This window comes from Neomonachus schauinslandi, chromosome 13 (genome assembly GCF_002201575.2).
Source record: "Neomonachus schauinslandi chromosome 13, ASM220157v2, whole genome shotgun sequence".
NCBI lineage: Eukaryota > Metazoa > Chordata > Mammalia > Carnivora > Phocidae > Neomonachus > Neomonachus schauinslandi.
This window is the reverse complement of record NC_058415.1, coordinates 44,013,862-44,035,824: the sequence shown is the minus strand read 5'-3', so window position 1 is coordinate 44,035,824 and position 21,963 is coordinate 44,013,862. Positions and strand designations below refer to the sequence as shown.

The 21,963-nt window shown below is 45.0% G+C and overlaps 1 protein-coding gene across 1 annotated transcript in view; it reads right to left on the bottom strand.

The window, feature by feature from the left end:
• Positions 1 to 21,963, bottom strand: part of ADAMTSL1 (ADAMTS like 1) — a 376,366-nt gene that overhangs the window by 65,531 nt on the left and 288,872 nt on the right. Inside the window, 2 exon segments of the mRNA XM_044920766.1 lie at positions 10,802 to 10,936; positions 16,758 to 16,937. Of these exon segments, the coding sequence (XP_044776701.1) occupies positions 10,802 to 10,936; positions 16,758 to 16,937 (315 nt within the window).

Genomic DNA, 21,963 nt, shown 5'->3' with positions numbered 1-21,963 from the left:
CAGAAGCTGGGTGGTAGTTCTGCCCCACAAAAGAGAGAAGAAACTGAAGCAAATTCTGGTAAAAGGTTAAACAAACTTGATTTCCATAATATTTGCCAAACTCAGCTTTTCCAAACTTTTCCTGAACACAGCAGGCATAACACATGAAAAGATACAAGACTGCAAACCTCTACGTGTGGCAATAGGTGACTGATTGGAGACAAGATCCTGACTGAGTTTTGACTCCATTCCATTTCATTTGGTTTGCACACACAAAAAATGAGTCCAGACGTCTGGACTCCATGGGCCAAGGCCCGCTGTGGAACAGCACCTTGTCCTCTGCTCTCACGAGGGATGCCTAACTCACACCCGTGCTCCTTTCTTGGCCCGTCTAATCCCATATATCCTCCATGGTGCTGCTCAGGTCCCGCTGCCCCACGAAGTCAACTCAGGTGCTGTGAGTCCTCTGTAGTTTATGAGCAACACTCTCCAGGAGTCAGCATCCTCTCCCCAGGTCCCTTAAAAAAACAACAATGCAATCTACATTCCAGTATGCAGCGAAGAGGAACACTAAGGAAATTACTCTTGGGTGGAAGCAAGGGGCTTCACAAGTGGTCCAGAATCTCCCCTGAGACTTTGCCTTCTCCTCGGGGTCCTAGAAATCCTACCTTTACTACCATCCTCACCTCTAGCCCCAGGATCAAGGCAACAACTAAGTTTTATAGAGTACTTTAGAGTTTACAAAATGTTTTTACATATTTAATTTCATTTGACTCTCAAATCAGTCCTGAGAGATGGGTTAGCAACCCATTTTACTAAGGAGAAAGGAAGACTCATAAAGGTTATGTGACTTGACCATTGTTCAAGTCCTATTCCCAAGTTCATGCCATTTTCATCTTTTTGGTTCAGTAGTGGGCAAAAGCCTTTTCCTTTATCTTGCTTAATTTATCTGAGAGAGGTTGAAATGGCCAAAGGGAACTTGACTAAAAAGTATGTTAATTGGTAAATATATAAAAGAAATATAGATAGCATAAAATGGGTAAGTTAGTGAAAAGGTAGGTTATCTCTGCCTTCGGGACCTGGCCTCCAAGGGGCATTTTTTCCCCCTTTTCCAACTTTATTGAGATATAATTGACATACCCACTGTGTAAGTTTAAGGTGTACAATGTGTTTATTTGACACCCTTATTTACAGCAAAATGATTACCACCATCGCTAACACCCCCATCTCCTCACATAATTCCCATTTCTGTTTTGTGGAAGACCTGTTAAGATTTATTCTCTTAGCAACTTGCAAGTATATAATATGGTATCCCCAGGGCATCCTTAAGTTTCCTGGTTCCTCCACTTTGAGAAGGGGAAGCCTGGGGCAAGAACATGTATTGCCAAGATAGTAATGACTAGCATTAGCTGAGCATTTACTGTGTGCCAAAGAGCCATTCTAAGCACTTTATATGTATTACCTCATTTACTCCTTCCAAAAGCCCTGGAGGTATATGTAGTTATTACCTCCATTTTACAGTCCAAGGCAAAGAGAACTTCCAGAACTTGTTCAGGGTAGTAAGGCTGTTACCACACGGCCGAGCCAGGCTTTCGGACTCCAGAGTCTGCACTCCGAACCACTCTAATGTGCCTGGGAAGGGTCCCAACAGAGAGCGTGGGCCTTGGATGGAGAAATGGGAACAGAACTTTCAGGAGAGAACTGAAACCTTGGTCTTTTATTATAAATGCACAGAGCTGCCATTCAGTACTCTGTTTATTCTTCCTCCTCAACTTACATTGCTTTCTTACTCTTCCTTCTGTGCTGATGGTTTCTAACTAGATAAGAAGTTCCTTGGTGTCAGGGGGCACATACATCATGCTTCTCTGTTCCTACCTAGCACCTGGCATAGAATGAACCCTTCAGTAAGGCACCTGTCTCCTGAATGATTTTTTAGCCAGTAACTTACACTCAAAATGGCAACAAGTTCTGGTCCTATAAGGAAGAACTTGTGCCAGACACCACAGTGAAGAAGAGAATAGACTTCTTGGTTCATAGATTCAACAGGGAAGTAAGGGATGGAGGCCGGAAATTAACATCTATTAGCAACCACTCTGTACCAAGCACTAAACTGGGCAGGTTGCTTATGATATCTCATTTAGTATAATTAATTCTGCAAGATGGGCATTACTGTTATGGTCTGAATGTTAGTGATCCCCCCCCGCCGTGCCTCCCACCAGATTCATATGCTGAAATCCTAATGCTTGGTGTGATAGTATTAGGACATAGGACCCTTGGGAGGTATATAGATCATAAGGTGGCACCTTCATGGCAAGGTTAGTGATCTTATAAAAGAGACCGCATGAAGATCCCTAGCCCTTTCCACATTGTGAGGACACAGCAAGAAGGTGCTGGCTTTGAAACAGGAAGAGGGCCTTCACCAGAATATGCCTGTGCAGGCACCGCAAACCTGGCCTTCCAGTTCCAGAACTATGAGAAATACGTTTCTGTTGTTGATAAGCCACCCACTCCGTAGTGTTTGTTATAGCAGCCCGAACGGGCTAAGACAAATTATTTATAATAGAGGAAGCAGATGCTGAGGATTTGGAAATAGGTCTTCTAGCTGAGGTACCAGCACTGTCCCGCCCATTGTGCAAATGAGGCAGGGGCCTTAGGTCATGATCCTGTCTTCCCTTCCACCATCTGCCCCCAGGTCCTGGGACCACCGTAAAACGGCCTCTAGCATCACACAGATGCAAGAAGGCACGGAACCAGAGTGCGTATTTTCAAAAGCCAGTGCAGGGCTGCGGAAGGATTTATTAGGTAAAGCGTAGAGTTCCTCCCTTTCCCACTGATGGACTTTCAATACCTGTCTATCTCTGGGACATCCGACTCATTCACGTCATTCCCGTTAAACATGGTGGTGAGGGCAGGAGGGCCTGGGAATTGTGTGCTTGTGCCAGCAAAGGGCAGGGGCAAGTGTAAGTTTCTCAAGGTCCCCATTTCCTGACTACTTGGAGTCTTAAAATAAGCTAGTGCCTGGATGCTTGCTGTGGCTTGGGACGGTGGCTAGGCAGGGAGATTTACTGCCTCGCTTTCTGTGTCCAACTATTTTAAGTGTCACTTATGTTCTGGTGTCTTTTTAAATTTATGGATGTTCACTCCGATCTAAAGAACCACAGCTCTCCTTCCTGTGGCTTCCTCGCAAATGCCCGCTGCAATCCTGATTTAGTTTTATGGTGTATGTGCTACAGAGCTTCCTGCAGGCCCCATGGGTCTCTCTTCTCTCCTTTGGATTTTATTAAAAAGAAAAGACAAATGTGCATAAGCAGGTGCCATAAACAACGACCAAATGCTGACCTTTCTTCTTAATAGCAAAGTATATTCTTTTTGTGGGCAAAGCTATAGGAAATCAAAAGCATTTTCCTTGTGACATAAAACCTCAGGTTTTCAATATAAATGAGAAAACAGATGCCAACTCATGTCCCTTCAAAAAAGGTCAGGATAAATTTCTCTTCTTTCCCTCTCCCCCATCAAGTATGCTAGCCCTCTCCTTTTTTTTTTTTTTTGCCTTTTCTCCGCACCACTTTTCTGGCCATGTCTGCAATTTCTGATGGGATGGGTCTCCATGGTGGATTAATTTTTATCTAACTGTTGGCCATCAGAACTTGCCGTTCCCACAAGGATCTTTAGAGAGGAAGCGGTGATGATCTTAGTCTTCCGAACAATCATGAAAAATTGGCTTCCCAACAGGTGTGGCCGCGGGTACTGACTGACCTTTACTGTGTGAATTGCCTTCTAACGGGGTGCAGGAAGGGCTCGATCCAATCTGTATCAGAATAATCAGGAAGTGTACAGGGTGGGGTGAGAGTGGAAGTATGTGGAATAGATGATAAAGTTTTAATTATAGGAGAAATAAGATGGAAATGACTCAAGAGACTTTCTAAGCCAAGGTCCTGCTACCTAATCCTGTTTTAAATCACCTGAGAGTATTTATTTATTTTTTGAGAGAGAGACAGTACGTGTGAGAGGCAGAGAATCTTAAGCAGGCCCACGCTCAGCGCAGAGCCTGATACGGGGCTCAATCTCACCACCCTGAGATCATGACCTGAGCCGAAATCAAGAGTTGGATGCTTAACCGACTGAGCCACCCAGGTACCCCTCACCTGAGAATATTTATGCAGCCTCTTTTCTCCCCAGGACCTAGAATCTAGTTGGGAGACATGACATAGATGGGAGATACCTTTAATAATACAAACGGTGAGGTGCCTGGGTGGCTCAGTCATTAAGCGTCTGCCTTTGGCTCGGGTCGTGATCCCGGGGTCCTGGGATCGAGCCCCATGTCGGGCTCTCTGCTCGGCGGGAAGCCTGCTTCTCCCTCTCCCACTCCCCCTGCTTGTGTTCCCTCTCTCGCTGTGTCTCTCTCTGTCAAATAAATAAATAAATTCTTAAAAAAAATAATAATACAAACGGTGGTCTGCTCGGTGTCCTATCAGTGGTCTAGAGCATGGGTTGACTAGCGATGGCCTGAGCGCCAAACCCAGCCTTGTTTCTGTAAATTAAGTGTTACTGGACCACAGCTCCACCCATTTGTTTCTTATTGTCCATGGCTGTTCCACTCGGCAACTGCAGAGTTGAGTCCTTGCAACAGGTACCTTGTGGCCTTAAATGTGTAAAGTGTTTCCTTCCTATCTGGTCCTTTATGGAAAAGGTTTGCCCAACCCTGGTCTGGAGTAGGTGCCTCAGGAGGTCAGCAAGGCGGGATCAGCTCAGGCTGAAGCACTACAAGAAGGCCTCACAGAATGGCTTGGACTGTGCCTTGAAGACTTCGGATTTAGCTAGAAAGGAAGGGACAGGAGGGTATTCCAGGCAAGAAAGGGTCAAAGCCATGGCAATTACTAGGGAACAGTTTGATTGGAATGGAGGAATCATTTGTGATGGGAATAAGACAGAAAGATCCATACAGAGGCTATGTCTGAATAGCAAGGAATCTTGAAAGCCAGGCTAAATTTTTTTTAAATGATAAAGCCTACCATTTCCCCACCCCAGCCTCTACATGAATAGAAAGGGATGTGGAAGTGACTTTTTAAGTCCATTCAAGCTCTGAGAATCAGTTTTTAAAAGTACTGATGCGTACCCCCACCCCCAGAGATTCTGTCTTAATTGGTCTCAGGGGGGACTTTTCTTTTTTTAAACTTCTCAGGGGACTCTAGTGCAATTGGGAACCTCTTCCTAGATGAAGGAAATGGCCAGGCACGTGCCTGCAGAAGCCCAGCTCAGGGCCAGGTAGAGGTAGCAGGTGCCCAACACATGTGAGTCAAATTAAGTCAGCAATATTGGCTTGTACCAGAGCCAGCCTGATAAACCTCTCTTTTACTAGAGTCAGCTATATAATATTCAGTTGGCCACATGGTTTCCAATAAAAGAAATCACTTCTGCCTGCCCCTGCCTAATCCTGGAAAAGCCCATGATGCTCAATGCGATATTGAGTCTGTTTATAAATTTGGGCATTTATAGTTCTCTCACTGCTATTTTAACATGACCATTTACAAGGCCTTACACAATTTGCCCTCAGCCTTGTTACGTCTCTGATCTTCTCTCTCCCACACACAACCCCAATGACTCCATTCCTGCCCCACTACACTAGCTTCTTTGTTGTTCCTTGAATACACTAGGCATGTCCCTGCCTCAAGGATTCCACACTGGCTCTTCCACTGCCTCCCCTCCCCTCCCCTCCCTCCTCCTCTTATCTCTCTTCCCTTCTTCTCTTCCCCCAGACACATGCAAGGCTCAACAGTTCATGTTCAAGTCTTTGCTCAAAGATAACTTTCTTGATGAGCCCTGTCTTGCCAATCTAATTTAAAATTGCATCCTCGTTCCCACAGAGGCACTATCCATCCTTCCTTCCCTGCTTTATTTTCCATAGCACTTATCTAATATACTATGCCTTCCATACCTTCTAATATACTATGTCATTTACTTCATTGTGTTTGCTTTCTATTTCCCATAGCACAATGAAAGCTGTATGAGAGAAGGGATTTTTATTTTGTTCTCTGTTGCATCCCCAGTGCCTTCGATGGTGCCCAGAACATAGAAGTTGCTCAGTAAGTGTCTATTCCGTCAGTGCTTGGAATGCTTTTACTCATCATTTAAGACTGAGTTTGAACAGTTCCTCTCTGAAGCCCACTCTGATTTTCCCTTCGCCAAAGAAAGGGGTCCTTCCTTCCCTGTTCCCTTTGGCTTTTTCTGCAACTCTTTAGAGCTTTTTCTCACACATGACTGACTTTTCTCTCTCTCCTACTGCTTCTGAGCTCCAATGCTGGGGGAGGGCATAGGACCCTGCATCTAAGGGAGACTGGACAGGTGTGTGTAAAGGAAATGAACCAGAATTTAATAACAAAATCTTTGACTATCTTTTAACAACACTTTCTACAGTTGTATACCTAGGCAGGTCTCCATTTTATTCCAATGTGTTGACTTGAGTGGTCTGAAATGTGTCATCAGCACATAGCAGGTACATGAGCTTTCCAGAGAATCGTATGGACGACCATTGGCCCCGGACGTTAACCTATTTACCAAGCCCTGTCGGTGTTACATCTTACAAATCCCTGAATTTGTTCACTTCTTCCCATTCTCTCCAGCTCTCTACTCTCACCCATGGTTATCTCTTACCTGAAATACTTCCTAAATGGTGGACTCTATCTAGTCTCTTCCCTGGAACCCATCCCCTGCTCAGTAGCCAAAACAGGCTTTTAATACACAAATCAGATGATGTCTCTCTCTTGCTTTTAAACCATTCAGAGACTTCCCATTGCAACTAGTGCAAAGTGTGAAAGTCTTACCAGGGCTCACAGAGGGCCAGCAACTTGCTCCTGCTTCTCTCTTTACCTTCATCTTAGGCCATTCTCCCCTTAGTTACTGCTGTGATGCTTCCTTAAATGCTCTAGGCTTTCTTGCTTCAGAACCTCTGCAGGTTCCTCTGCCTTGGAATGCTCTGGATCTCCTCTGTCTGGGATGCTCGCTCTTCACTTGGATAGCTTCCAGTCTCTCTTCTAATCTCAGCTCAAATATCTCCTCAAGAAAGCTTGCCTAAAGCTCAGACCAAGGGTGCTGTTCTGCCATATGTCCCCAGAGCACCAGTAATTACTATTTTGATCACAGTCTTCTTACTTGAATAACTCTCCCCATCAGACTTGAAGTGTGTACCGGAATTCAAGCCAAACAAGGGCAGGTATGTTAATCTGCTTGTGTGTCACTGTATCTTCAGATCTAGGTCAGTGCCTAACGCCTAGTAAATGCTCAATAAATTTTTCTGGACTGAATGAATGAGAGCTAGGTTTTTCTATCGTATTTACTGTGTATCCCCGCCCCTAGCATAGTGTCTATATTAGGCACTCAACAAATATTTATTCAATGAGCAAACTGATCTATCTTTGAGATATTGCCTTCTTAGGCCCTTCACCAAGGCTTTCAATTTTGAACATTAATATTTATTCAACTGTTTTCTGAAATATCCTCCTACTTTGAGGGGTTTACATGAAAACAATGACTATAAACTGCACCCTAAACTCCAGATCTGGGTCTCATACATTCCAGCCATAGTTCCCTCATCGGTGTGGTATGATTTGTCAGAACTGCATCTAGGCCAACCATGCTCTGCAGTTCTTAGGTCTTCAAATGAATAGAGAAGAAAATGTGCAGGCTGCTGGTCTCCGGTGGTCAGAAGGAAAACACTACTGCCTGGCTGTCGTGGGTGGGCCTTGGCCTCACTGCCTGGCTTCTCCAGGGCTGGAAGGGCTCTGAGAAGTGGAACTGTTACCATGCAGGGCCCTGGAGTGCCTGCTGATGCTGCTGAGAGGCTGCTGCGTGTGCTGGCTGTGACCCTTGAGCCCCCGGCTGGGGAGAGGGGCCAGGCACAATGGCTTCTTTCATGGGAAAACTTTACTCTGCAAACCCAGGTTTGAATGCCTGAATCTCTCTCCTCTTGGTAAATCACAAGGGACGAGAAAAGGTTTGTGCTGTTTGGCTCTCTATAAGACTAGCATGGCATGAGGTTCCAGCAGAGAAGTCAGGAGTCCCTCTGCCTGGGCATTTCAGCTTGCTTGCTCATGAAGGAGAGTTTGGGACTAAATATAGGGGGGCGGACCAAACCCTATGGATACATTCTGTGAGACATCCTAACAGGTTCTGGACCTAAATAAGATAGGCTGAGAAGAGATTGAACTGCTTTTCTTAAGCCACATATAATCATGTGTTTTCTTATTGGAAGCACCCAAAGTCATCTAATTTTGACAAAAATCTAGGGCCTCTCTTTCCCGACCTTCCTGAGAAAGACTTCTACTACTATAAGTCAGGTTTGTTGGCTTGCTTTTTTCTTTCAGGCTATTTTACTTCATGGAGAAAACCTAACCTAGTGACAGGATAAAAGACAGAGTGGTACGGTGCAAAGATTGGTCCTCCTCAGAACCAAGAGATGTGTGATCACCAGCATAGACCTTGGTGTTCTTTCTACATAATGAGGTGGATGGACTAGATCAGCGATTGGCAGACATTTTCTGTAAAGGACTAGAAAGGAAATGCTTTAGGCTTCTGGGCCGTATGGTTTCTGTCACAAGTAGTTGACTCTGCCATCATGGCATGAAAGAAGTCACAGACAATACATAGGTAAATAAATGGGCATGGCTGCATGCCAATAAAACTTTATTTACAAAAACAAGCAGTAGGGCGCCTGGGTGGCTCAGTTGGTTAAGCGACTGCCTTCGGCTCAGGTCATGATCCTGGAGTCCCGGGATCGAGTCCCGCATTGGGCTCTCTGCTCGGCAGGGAGTCTGCTTCTCCCTCTGACCCTCCTCCCTCTCATGCTCTCTGTCTCTCACTCTCTCTCTCTCAAATAAAAAAAAAAAAAAAACAAGCAGTGACCTAGATTTGGCCCAGGGACTATAGTTTGCCAACCCTGTAAGACATTATCTCTTAAAAGTGTTTATGTAATAATTCCAGAATGTGATTGCCAAATTTACTATCAGCTGAGTCTAGGCAAATATTTAAAACATTCACATCATAAATATGTGTGTGTGTGTGTGTGTGTGTGTGTGTATGTGTTTGCTTTCTATTTCCCATAGCACAATGCTGGTGAGGCATCAACATTCACCGCTAGAATCCATGTTGCCTAAGCAGTTACGTTCAGGGAACTTATGGTTACTGACTCACTGTCCCATTCAAATGGAACAGTCTGGATGTGAACTAGGGTATTACGGTGTCTCTCAACTGTTAGAGTTAAATACCAGTCTAAGGTAACAGAGCACTATAAACTAGCGATGGAATGCAGCAACATAAAGCACAATAAATTCTTATTGCTTATGACTACAATGAGACAAAATATTATTCCAGAATAGGGAGAAAGAAAGTAAAACTATCACGGAAAAATATGAGCAGGTTAATTTTTCCAGCATGCTGAATGGCACCTGAGTGACCCAAGAGTTACTGAACTTGAAAATAAACCATTGCTGCACATTCTGCTAGTGACTGGGCTATGATTAATAGTTATGACAATTTCTCATAGTGATGAGTCTAAAATAAAAAAAAGTTTACAATACTCACATTTAATTTGGAATACTTTTACCATTTATAAGCCAAAAGAAAGCAGTTTGAAACTTCCATGAATTCTGATTAACGTGATGTGGAAAAACTCAATGCCAAGCTTGTGTAAGTTATGGGAAACAGAATAGGGCTACTTGTCATTATATGTGTCTTATTTTTAGGATCAGATCAGAAACAGAGAAATTATAGGCTTTTTCCATATGCTCATACACTATGAGCATTCTTTGTTAATTTTAGATCATAATGAAACCTGAAGGTAATCTTTCTGTTTGTAATCCTATACCAGTCCCTGTGGCCATGTTGATAAATCTGACTTAGCAACATGGCCAGTATGACTAGGCACCCTTTGGCCTCCTGCTCCTTGCTAGGTGGTGGGGAGGAGAAAAGAGAAACTTGCAACTTTGAGCCAAAGGAATAATTTTAGTTACCATTAGCAACATTTGGGGCCACAAAGAGTTAGCATGGTGATTTCCCCCATTTTGTAGACCTGTTTTTTCCCCCCCCCTCAGGCTTTTGAAGGCAGATAATTCTTCTCCTCCACCTTGACTTGACCCTCTCCAGAAGCCATAACGGGAGTACAGAGGTTCCTGTGGCATCTCCATGATTCTGGTGTGAAGGGTCCAGGGCCTGGATGCCCTCATAAAGCTCTCTGCTACCAGAGGGCGCCAGCCATGTGGGCAATAATTGGTGAAGGTTCCCATTGACAGATGCCAGAGAAGCTATACTTGGTAAAGCTATTTAAACACTTGTTTGAGGACTCCATCTGGGTTGGTTTCAGGCCCTACCTATAGAAGGCTAGCCTAAATAGAATTATCTAGCTTTTTCTTCTTGAAAGCTGATGATAGCTCTAGTTTAGTTATGAGGAGGTCATGGCGGCACACTGGGGTATGGTTGGCAAGGGGAGAGGAGATACAGGAGCTATTTTTACTACTCTGCTTTTTACTTACTTACTGTTCAGTGAGTCAGTCTGATTGAGAGGATCTTGACTGTGGTATTAGCCCAAGAGGATTCAGAAAGGAGCCATGTTGGAATCTAGACAAGCTAGAGTCCAGACTAAGATCTGCACTCACCTCACATGGAAAGTCAGCCAAGTTTCCACTGGTGAGTCTGGATTCTGTAGGCAATTTAGTGATTTCCTGTTGGCCACCCCCTCCTGCTGCCTCCCTCCCACCTGCAAGCAGTCACCCATCCATAAATCCTGTCCAGCCCTGGATTTCAGCCCAATGTTCCAGAGATTTGGACTCACCAAGGAGAGCGGAATTCCCAGGATCCAGGACCAGCTGTGCTCCCAGAGGAGATGTCAGCACTGAAGGAAGGTTCGGTCCAGTGGCTGAAAGCAAGGCCCTGATGTCTTCCAACTGTGTGGGGACTTGGGGGGGATCTGTGGGAAGGCAGATGGGGAGTCAGGCAGGTTAAAGCATAAAGGCTGTATTAAGGGGGGAAGGGAAGATGGGCATGTATTTAAGGCAGGCATTATGGTTGCCTTTTAGCATCATTTTTTTTCCCACAGAGAAAGTGTACCTATCAAGGTGAGTCAGAATTTCCAGCTTAGTATTTGATGCCCAAAACAGTAAGGTCAGTAATAAGAATCAGGCATGTTGATTTTAGGAGTTCCTTACTATATACCACTTTATACCACAGTACCACTGGGTCTCTATAAATGTGTAGGCAAATTAAACTATATTATAAAAATACTCTTAAAAAGCCAACACTTCTTCAGCATTTATTATATGCCAAGTCCTGTGTTAAATAGTTTTCATTCCTTTTTTCATTTAACTCTTACAGTATCCTTTAGAGCACTCTGTTACTGTCCCCACAGATAGGGATACATCACCACAGGAATTTTTTATCTTAGAGGGAGAGCGAGAGAGTGCACACACATGTCGGGGCGGGGGGGAAGGTAGAGGGGGAGGGAGAGAGAGAATCTTAAGCAGACTCCACGCCTAGCACTGAGCCTGACACGGGGCTCAGCCTCACGACCCTGAGATCATGACCTGAGCCAAAACTGAGTCAGATGCTTAACTGACTGCACTATCCAGGTGACCCAGGAATTTATTATTTAAAAGAAGCCTACCAGTGACATTTTCTATGAAGAAAAAGTTTATTTATGAAGTTGATAAAGTGAATTTGCTTTGTGGTCTGGATTTTTATGCCCAGGTAGGACCGGATAAGCAGGACAGGGATGATTTGTTCTTTAAAATCTTAGAAGGAGTTAGGGCTGAAGTCATCAGGGGTCTAGTTAACCAGAGCCCAAAGTGACACAAATGGGAAATAGAGTGGCTTATCATTTCCACTGGACAAATAAAGAGGAGAGCACCTATTGAAGCTGGTGGTGAGAGGACTCAAGATTCTCTGAGAAAAGAAGCAGAATCCTGTTTCCCCACTTCCTACGTCTCCCAAGGTGGACTCCCATCTTTTTCTCTAGAGCACTTGTTGGAGTCTGAAGAGAAGCAGGAGTATTTCTTTTATAACTGATGGTCATTTCATCAGTGTTCAGTGAGGGCCTATTTTGTGCCTGTCACCTTGTCAGATACTTGTTAAGGGTGGCAAGTAAGTCATAATGGCTTGAGAGTCCGCTTCAGAAATATGCCTTCTGTCTACTCTGCCTTGACTGCAAAAAACCATTGCATACAGAAAACAATGATGAGCTTGAGATTTTTATATCTGTATCTATCTATCTATATAAATTATAAAGACATTATATATGTTATATATAATTTAAAAATCTTCTTTATATGGTATAGGTGAAAACATCATGTTTGGGTTCGGGAATGCTCTATTTGAGCTGTGGCTCTGTCATTCACTAACTTGGGCAAGTCACTTAATTCCTCTAAGCCTTAGTTTCCTTGTCTATAAAATGGTGAGGAAACTCATCATTTCCTAGATCTCTTTTTACTCTGAAATACCAGGATTTTAGGAACTGATGGTAGTAGTTTACTCCAGCCTAGAGTCTCTTCTTCCCATCTTTTTTATTTTTTTAAACTTAAGTAATTAATTTTTAAAATTTAAATTCAAGTTAGTTAACATATAGTGCCTCCCTGGTTTCAGGAGCAGAATCCAGTGATTTATCACCCACACACAAGACCCAGTGGTCATCCCAACATGTGCCTTCCTTAATGCCCATCACCCATTTTTTAATATTCCCTTGAGGATATTGAAATTGAATACTGAATAGTCCCTCAAGAATATTAAACTCAAGGGATGCCTGGGTGGTGTAGTCAGTTAATAGTCAGCTCTTGGTTTTGGCTCAGGTCATGATCTTGGGGTCGTGGGATCCAGCCCTGTGTTGGGCTCCCTGCTCAGTGGGGAGTCTGCTTGAGTTTCTCTCTCTCCCTCTGCCCTTCCTGCTCGTGCTTTCTCTCTCTCAAATCAATCAATCAATCAATCTTTAAAAAAAGAATATTAAACTCAAGAAACCTTTGCTTATTTCCTAAAAGTCAAAAAGGGAGGTTATGTCCCATCTTCAAAACCATCAGATCTTCCTGGGCCAAATGTCAGCTCCTCCTAATGCCCTTAGAACTTCTATCATATTGTTCTTCTTTGGTGCATGTCCATTTGATCTTCCGAGGGAAACCATAAATTCTCCAAAGACAGAGGTCACCTCTTAAAGATTTTTTATTTATTTGACAGAGAGAGATACAGTGAGAGAGGGAACACAAGCAGCGGGAGTGGGAGAGGGAGAAGCAGGCTTCCCGCTGAGTGGGGAGCCCAATGCAGAGCTCGATCCCAGGACCCTGGGACCATGACCTGAGCCAAAGGCAGACGCTTAACGACTGAGCCACCCAGGCGCCCCCAGAGGTCACCTCTTAAATTTATCCCAACGCTCGAGATGGAACTTAGAGGCAATATGTCATGAATATTTGTTCAACGGCCACAGGAATAAATGAATGAAAGTCACATTACACATCAAGTCTCCATGCTACAGAGCTTGGCCTGAAAGCTCACTTTTATACACAAAATCCCTTGTTTAAAAATTAAGCCCCGGGGTGCCTGGGTGGCTCAGTTGGTTAAGCGACTGCCTTCGGCTCAGGTCATGATCCTGGAGTCCCAGGATCGAGTCCCGCATCGGGCTCCCTGCTCGGCAGGGAGTCTGCTTCTCCCTCTGACCCTCCTCCCTCTCATGCTCTCTGTCTCTCATTCTCTCTCTCTCATAAATAAATAAAATCTTTAAAAAAAAAATTAAGCCCCATTTTGGCTGATTAAAATAAAAAGAGAGACATTATTTCTATGTTCATAGCCACCCATACAACTAAAAATACTTGGATTAATAAACCAAGGCTTCTGATCAAGAAAAGCCCTCCACTTAAGAGTCTAAACAGTGATTTTTTTTTTCCCATCACGTTTGATTAAAATGGGAAGATGTCCTACTCATCCAGCTCCATGTTCACGGTCACACTGGTCTTCAGTCGCAATGCTGCAAGAGATGCCTGGCAGAACACATGCCCTTCATTGGCAAAGCTACTGTAGCAACCACGCATCCTAGGCTCTTCTCTCTGTCAGTGCAGGTGACAATCAAGGCTTATTTCAGGAGGAAAAGCCCACAGGAAGCCCCGTTAACTCAGTGTGGGGCAACCGTGCCTGGGCCCCAGGCTCCAGACTCGCAAGCAGCTCAGCCGGATGAAACCCAACACAGAACAAATGACATCTGTCATGGAGCTGCCTTCCTGTGGCTTTCTAAGATGACTGGACGTTTATGCAGCCACTGGTGAGATGGAAACCCACCGGGGCCTCTCTGAAACCTGAGCGGGCAAGGGCTAGAGACCCTAGGCTTTGGTCTATCAGCAACTGGAGGTATGGAAATACGAGTATAAAGTTTAATTATTTTTCCCCAAGGAGGTCTCCAATATATGAATGTGTGTGTATGTATGTATGGTGTGTGATTCTTCATACTTCTCATAGTTTCCTTTTCTTAGAATGATAGCTTTCTCTTAGTGAGAAAACTAGCATGAGGGCTCTAATCATTGCTTTTTTTTTTATTATTATGTTATGTTAATCACCATACATTACATCATTAGTTTTTGATATAGTGTTCCATGATTCATTGTTTGCGTGTAACACCCAGTGCTCCATGCAGAACGTGCCCTCTTTAATAGCCAATCACCAGGCTAACCAAGTGGGATTTATCCCTGGGCTGCAAGGTTGGTTCAACATCCGCAAATCAATCAATGTAATACAATACATTAATAAAAGAAAGAGCAAGAACCATATGATCCTCTCAATAGATGCAGAAAAAACATTTGACAAAGTACAGCATCCTTCCTTGATCAAAACTCTTCAGAGTATAGGCATAGAGGGTACATACCTCAATATCATAAAAGCCATCTATGAAAAACCCACAGCGAATGTCATTCTCAATGGGGAAAAACTGAGAGCTCTCCCCCTAAGGTCAGGAACACAGCAGGGATGTCCACTATCACCACTGCTATTCAACATAGTACTAGAAGTCCTAGCCACAGCAATCAGACAACAAAAAGAAATAGAAGGCATCCGAATTGGCAAAGAAGTCAAACTCTCACTCTTTGCAGATGATAGGATACTTTATGTGGAAAACCCAAAAGACTCCACCCCAAAACTGCTAGAACTCATACAGGAATTCAGTAAAGTGGCAGGATATAAAATCAATGCACAGAAATCAGTGGCATTCCTATACACCAACAACAAGACTGAAGAAAGAGAAATAAAGGAATCGATCCCATTTACAATTGCAGCCCAAACCATAAGATACCTAGGAATAAATCTAACCAAAGAGGCAAAGGATATGTACTCAGAAAACTATAAAATATTCATGAAAGAAATTGAGGAAGACACAAAGAAATGGAAAAACGTTCCATGCTCGTGGATTGGAAGAACAAATATTGTGAAGATGTCAATGCTACCTAGAGCAATCTACACATTCAATGCAATCCCCATCAAAATACCATCCACTTTCTTCAAAGAAATGGAACAAATAATCCTAAAATTTGTATGGAACCAGAAAAGACCCCGCATAGCCAGAGGAATGTTGAAAAAGAAAAGCAAAGCCGGCGGCATCACAATTCCGGACTTCCAGCTCTATTACAAAGCTGTCATCATCAAGACAGCATGGTACTGCCACAAAAACAGACACATAGATCAATGGAACAGAATAGAGAGCTTTTTTTTTTTTTTTAAAGGTAAGACAAAAACAAGCTTTTTTACTGCATCCCACCAAGTTCCAGACTCCCTGGGGCAGATAAGCCCAGGGTCCCTAGTCCAGGGGATGGAAGGGTTATTGTTCACAACATGGCAGAGTCCGGCACTGGGCAACAGTGAATATTAGATGGTATCCCAGTGGTTGTTATTTCTAATATCTGTGTTATGCCAAGAACTGTGTTAGACTCTTTAGTCAGAGGTTCTTAGATTTGGGGGTACTATAGTCTGAGTGTCTGTGTCCCTTCAAATTCATAGGTGAAGTCCTAACCCCCCAAGGTGATGGTCTTAGGTGACGGGGCCTTTGGGAGGTGAGGCAGAGCCCTCACAATGGCCATTAGTGCCGTTATACACGAGACCCTGGAGAGATGCCTTGTTCCTTCTGCCATGGGCGGAGACAGCAAGAAGCCAGTGGTCTAACCCAGAGAAGGGGCTTCAGCAGAACCCGACCATGTTGGCATCCTGATCCTGGACTTCCAGCCTCTAGAGGTGTGAGACATAAACTTCTGTTATTATAAGCTGCCCAGTTTGTGTTTTGTTTTAGCAGCCTGAAAGGACTAAGACACGGGGGTACCCATGTGGACTTTAGGTAGGCTGGACTATGAACTTCCTGAAATTCTATGAAAAATTTTATATGTATGAATTTTTCTGGAGGGGGCATCAATAGTTTTCATTTGATGCTCAAAGAAGTCCTTAATGCATAAGAAATTAACAATAACTTCTTTACTTCTTGAGCCCTGGCTGACAGCCGCCTCCCCCTACACGGACAGTCCCCATCGTGCATCCACATCAAGACCAGCATCTAAGGCTCAGTAAGGTAACTGAGTTGCCCAAGGTCACACAAGGTCACACACTGAATAAACAGTAGAGCCAGCATTCAAAATGATGTCTGCCTGGCCCCTGAGTCTGTGTTCTTTCTACTGGAAGGCCCTAAGGTGGGAGGAAGGGAAGGCATATTGCTTTTATGTAATTAAATGGATCAGGGATAAAGGGAGGCGGAGGGTGGGCTAGACGGTCAGCCTCGAGGTGTTTACCTAGGATCAGCAGCTGCGTGTTCTCAGTTAGCTCTCCATGGACATTGGCTGCCCTGCAGGAGTACAGGCCCTGATCCGAGGGGGACACGTCTGTGAGCAGCAAGGAGCCCTCGTGCCCATGGGGAGGGGAGCCCAGTTTGCTTTTATTCCTGAACCAAGTGACTTCAGCTTCAGGCACACCTAGGAAGAAAAAAAATAAACACATCAGCAAAACACACTCAGGTGACCCCGGAGGCAGTTACCACCGCTTGGCGGACCCTCCCAGGGGCTACTCTGCAGGAAGCATCTGCATGGGCGTCTTCTACCATCCTCTGGCCAAACTAAATAATACCTGTGACCTCTCCGTGGTCTCGAGAGCTTTAGCCTTTTAAAGCTCACACTGAAGAGGCAGGAAGAGAGAGGCCAGTTAACAGAACAGGAAGTGGGCAGCTGGTAAAGGGCACTTGCCAAGATGGAAGGAAAGTACCCAAAACTCTGTGGGGAAAGCAGGGATAGACATAAGCCCCAAATCTATACAGCGGTGAAAGTGAATGATTGACAAGTACATGAAACAAACATTAAGTAAGAAAAGCTGGACGCAAAAGAGTACACCCTGGATGATCTCATTTCTGTAAGTGACAAACAAACCCGATAACATCAATCTACGCTGTTAGCAGTCAGGGTGGTGGCTCCTGTGAGAGGGAGGGACAAACAGGGAGGTGTTGAGACTAAGAGGGGACAAATGGCTTGGTCGCGGGTAATTCTCTGGTTCCTGACCCAAGGGCTGGTTTGGTGGGCTTGGTACCTTTATGATATGTCTCCTTTTCTGTATAGATACCACACTTCAGTAAAAAGTTAAAAGCTATGAAATATTAGTATTTTGTCTGGTATGAACCAGACAAAAGAAAGCTGCTGGAACCTTACCAGAACTGACACTATACATGGAAAACACGCTTGTAATTTTTGGATCCTACGTATTTTCTTAGAACAAGAGAACACAGAGCTATGGCCATAGCACCACAGAGAAAGAGACAAAAAAAAGAGACAAAAAGAAAGTACTCTGTTCTTTCTTCAGTCCAAGATTCGTGTTTGTGAGAGGGAGTTGGGGAGGGTGTGTATGAGTTAGGATGGAGTACCTGCCTTTAGAAGTTGGGCTCTGTCCTTTAGGGGCGTCACTGATTGAATGTGTTTCTCCACAAATTCATATGTTGTTACGTTCTAACCACCTCCAATGTGATAGTATTTGGAGGTAATTAGGTTTAGGGGGGTGGGGTTGTCATGATGGGATTATAATGTGCCCTTATGAGAAGAGACCGGAGAGCGAGCCCTCTCTCCCTCCATCGTGTCAGGACGTGGTAAGATGGAGGTCTGCAATCCAGGAAGAGAGCTCTCAACAGACCTGCATGGGCTGGCGCCTTGAGCTTGGACTTCTCAGCTTCCAGTACTATGAGAAATATATTTCGGACATTTAAGCCACCTCGTCTATGGATATTTTGTAATAGCAACCTGAGTAGGCTAAGACAAGGGGGCAGCCGTCGTGCTTTAGGAAGTTTCCTGATGGTTGCCATGCTGGCAAGCAGGCCCCGGGCCAGGACAAGCCTTCTGAGATAGTCTGCATAGGGGGCCCCGCAGGAGGCTGAGCTCAGAGTGAGTTGGGAGACAGAAAATCTGTGGCATCAATTCACAGGTCTCTGGGGAGCAGAAAGCTCCGTTCCCCGCCACTCAGCCTGCTGGCCCAGTTCAAAAAGTTTACTCAGAACTCTTGGGTGTATATCCAGGGTATGTTAATAATGTCAAATCCCGGTCAATGGGGGTCAAAGCCAGGAAGAGTCAAAGGGCTTGATCTTTTGTCCTGTGCTTTTCTGAGTTGGGGCTACATGCTGCATTTGGGGCAAGGACAGTGTTGCCCTTAATGGGCAGCCTAGTAGTGAGGACACAGATGTCTTCAAGGGATTGCCTGTGTACCTGTTACTTGTCCTTGAATCTGCTGAACAGAATCTGCCAGCAGTCTACTCTGTAACACCCAGCTCAGTGGCCGCCCTAATTATGGCCCCCTGGGCACTTGCTGCTCCTGAGCTCCCAGCAGGAGGAAGTGGGGTGGAGGCGGGAAGGTGGCCTCACACTCCCTCAACAATGATGAACTGCCTTGTGGGAATTCACCGGTATCCTGCCTGCTCGGCTGCCTCAGGTGGGCCTGGAGCGGTGGCCCAAGGTGGTGGTCAAAGTGTCTGGCCAATCTGTAGAGCCTTCCTCCCTATTACAAGGACCAGAGGAGTGATTCTCTGGTTTTCTCTTTTCTTCCAATTACCAATAATTTAATGAAAACCACTAAGAATCACCAAACTGGCTGGAAGGAGTAGGCAGGGCTGCTGAAATGGGATAAAGACTCAGATACTGCAGGCTTGGCACATCGGGAGAGGCATACCTCATGATGCCTGATGCTCAAATGCAGGAGAAGGACCAGGCTGGCCCGGCCTCAGAGTATACCTGGACAGAAGAGGCAGGTAAGAGGCAGAAAAGCTGATTTTTCATTGCAGCACCACTAGGGAGAGCAAGAGCATCATGATGTCTAGCCATGCTAGCTTGGACGTTGGACCTTGAGCTTAGTTTTTACGTAAAAAAAAAAAAAAAAAATCCACAGCATTCAAGAGAAAGCCTCCGAAAGGTAAGCTAAAGAAAACATTCCCTGCCATTTCTGTCCTGAAGACACAAGGAGAATCGAGGTCCTACAAATCATTTTCTGTCAGTATTTCCCTTGTTATGAAGCGCTCACACGCAGTGGGTAGGTTGGCATGTTCTTTTGAAGAGTGCTGTGGGTAGCAAGCACACAATCCCCGCTAGGACCTAAGACTGTTCTAGAGCAAGGCAGGTAGAGTAAGGGAGCTGGACTAAATGGGCCCTCGGTTCCACGAAGTCAATGGGGGAGCGAACATTCTCTCCACCACTGTGCTGATGGGAATGGTGTGTGTGTCTCCAGCGCCAACACTCCTGAGGATCTCTGCAACATGGACAATCCTGCAGCAAGTCTCCCAGCTACTCCCAGTACATCCTTCTCTGGAAGGGCCCGTGCTCCTGCCCGACAGCCAGAGGCAGAGACACGGAGGAGAAGAGAGGAAATTGGGGGGTGTGGGGGGGTGAGAAACAAGAGGCAGAGGGAGAGAACCCAGGCCCTGAGAGAGACCTGGAGCCATTTCTCACTTCCCCAGGAAGTGGGTCCAAGCCTCTTCCATTCCCTTAATCACTCTGCCTCATGCCCCCGCCCCGCCCCCATGAAATCGGAGTGTTTGCCAGCATAAGACAGGTGCTTATCAAAAGGACTGAATTCTCCAGGTAGGGTAGGGGGTGGGGGGCTCATGGGAGAAATGCAAACGTTCAGGATAGCAAGGGGTCGAAGGAAGTTACCTCCAGTCTCTGTACAGCTAAAACCTTAGAGAAGTGATGGCTATGCCAAAGGGAGAGAAATTATGTAGGACTCGTTCTTTAATATATTTACTAGCAAATCTCTGTCAGGCTCACTCCAGTATGGACCTGCATCGAGAATTTGCTGATGGAGGAGTTGTGCCTGGTGGCACATGTGGGGGCTTCCTGCCTGGGACTGTGGGCCTCAGGCAGAGGGTGACACCAAAAAGATACTTTAGAATCTCTTTAGTCTCTTTCACAACTGACTCTGACATCTTTCAAACATAGAAGAAAGGAAGAGGAAACATTAATGAGGCCTCAGAGAGCTTTTTTCCCTTTTTTTTTTCCCCCTCAAGAGATGATAATGAGCCTGAAGAGAACATCACCAGCCATTGTTTAAGCCAGAGTCCCTTGAAAAGGTACCAGATACACATGCCCAAGACCGACGTTCAGAATAGCTGAACACAGGGAGTGCACGAAGGTCAGGGACTGTGCAAAATATCCTGAACATGTGAGAGGAGAAACAACACTTGGTGAACATTTGCTATAAGCCAAACATTTTATAAAGATAATCACATTGTTCAAAGAGATGAAAAAATCTGCCTAAAGTGATGTTAGTTTGAATCCCTGACTGATTACGTGGGGACATAGCCTCTGTCTCTCCCTACCCCTCACCCCATGGCCAATCAGTGACCTACAAATGGCAGGGTGGAGATCCACACTCATCCATTTGATGCCACGGATCCCCACCTTACCCTGTGCACCACGCTGTCTGCCCCTGGACCCAACTGCCTCTTCAGAGAAGATCAGAAATGCTACTCTTTCTGAGAGCGCCGAATCCTAACCACTAGACCACCAGGGATACGCTACTCTTTCTGGACTGTCAAATTCTTATTTTCTACTCTAGAATGAACCTTTCTGCTGTAGCTGTAACACCAAGATTATTGTGAGGAGGGGTTTCTGGAACCCATGCGTGCTGGCTTTGTTAGCTCTCTTCTTGTTGAGAAGTTGGTCAGGTTGTGGGAGACTTTTTTTTTTTTTTTCCCCTAGGCTGTTGTGATGTGACCACACATTTTACCAAAAGAAATGTCTAAAAAATGACAGAAAAGATACTCTACCACAGAACACAGTCCAACGCTATGTTGTTGACAAGTTACTTGGATAGGCTCCACAGTCTGGCCTCCCTGCTATGATCTGTGTATAAAACAGAGGAGGAAAAAACCCTGCTTTGCCTTTTTCCCTTTGGTGGCATATCTTATCAACAACACAATGCTCTCCCTGTTGCTTGAAAGAATCAGTAGATGAGTCTGGTCATAATGGGTTGTAACTTGAGATGATTATAAGGATTAGTGCCTTTCATCTCCACGGGGCTGCCAGGTAGGGTGATGCTGTAATATTCTTTTTTCAATCCCAGATAGGATATTCTTGCTAACCAGACCACTTGTTATATTTGGAAGGCTGCTTGCAACACACAGCCTGTCAGCATCTCGAGCTGGGGTGTCCACTGAAAGGCGCACCTTGACATGATGCCCTTGAGCAGCTTCTTCCATGGCTTGGTGCAAGAAAAGGAAAGGATACAGTAACTAAAACGTCAGCCGTGGCAATTATTCTAAAGAACCACGGAAGTCTGGAAAGGAGGTTTTTCAGCCTTCCACATTTCTCTGTACTGACTGGGGCAGACATTGATAGTGGTTCACCAAACCGGTTTCCCTCTTTTGCCTGGGTGCCCATCCAGGCCATGTTGCTCAATATCCCTTGTGGTTGGGAGTGGCCAGGTGACAAGAGGGCCCGTGAGAAGTGGTAAATGTGTTGCTTCCAGGTGTGGCCC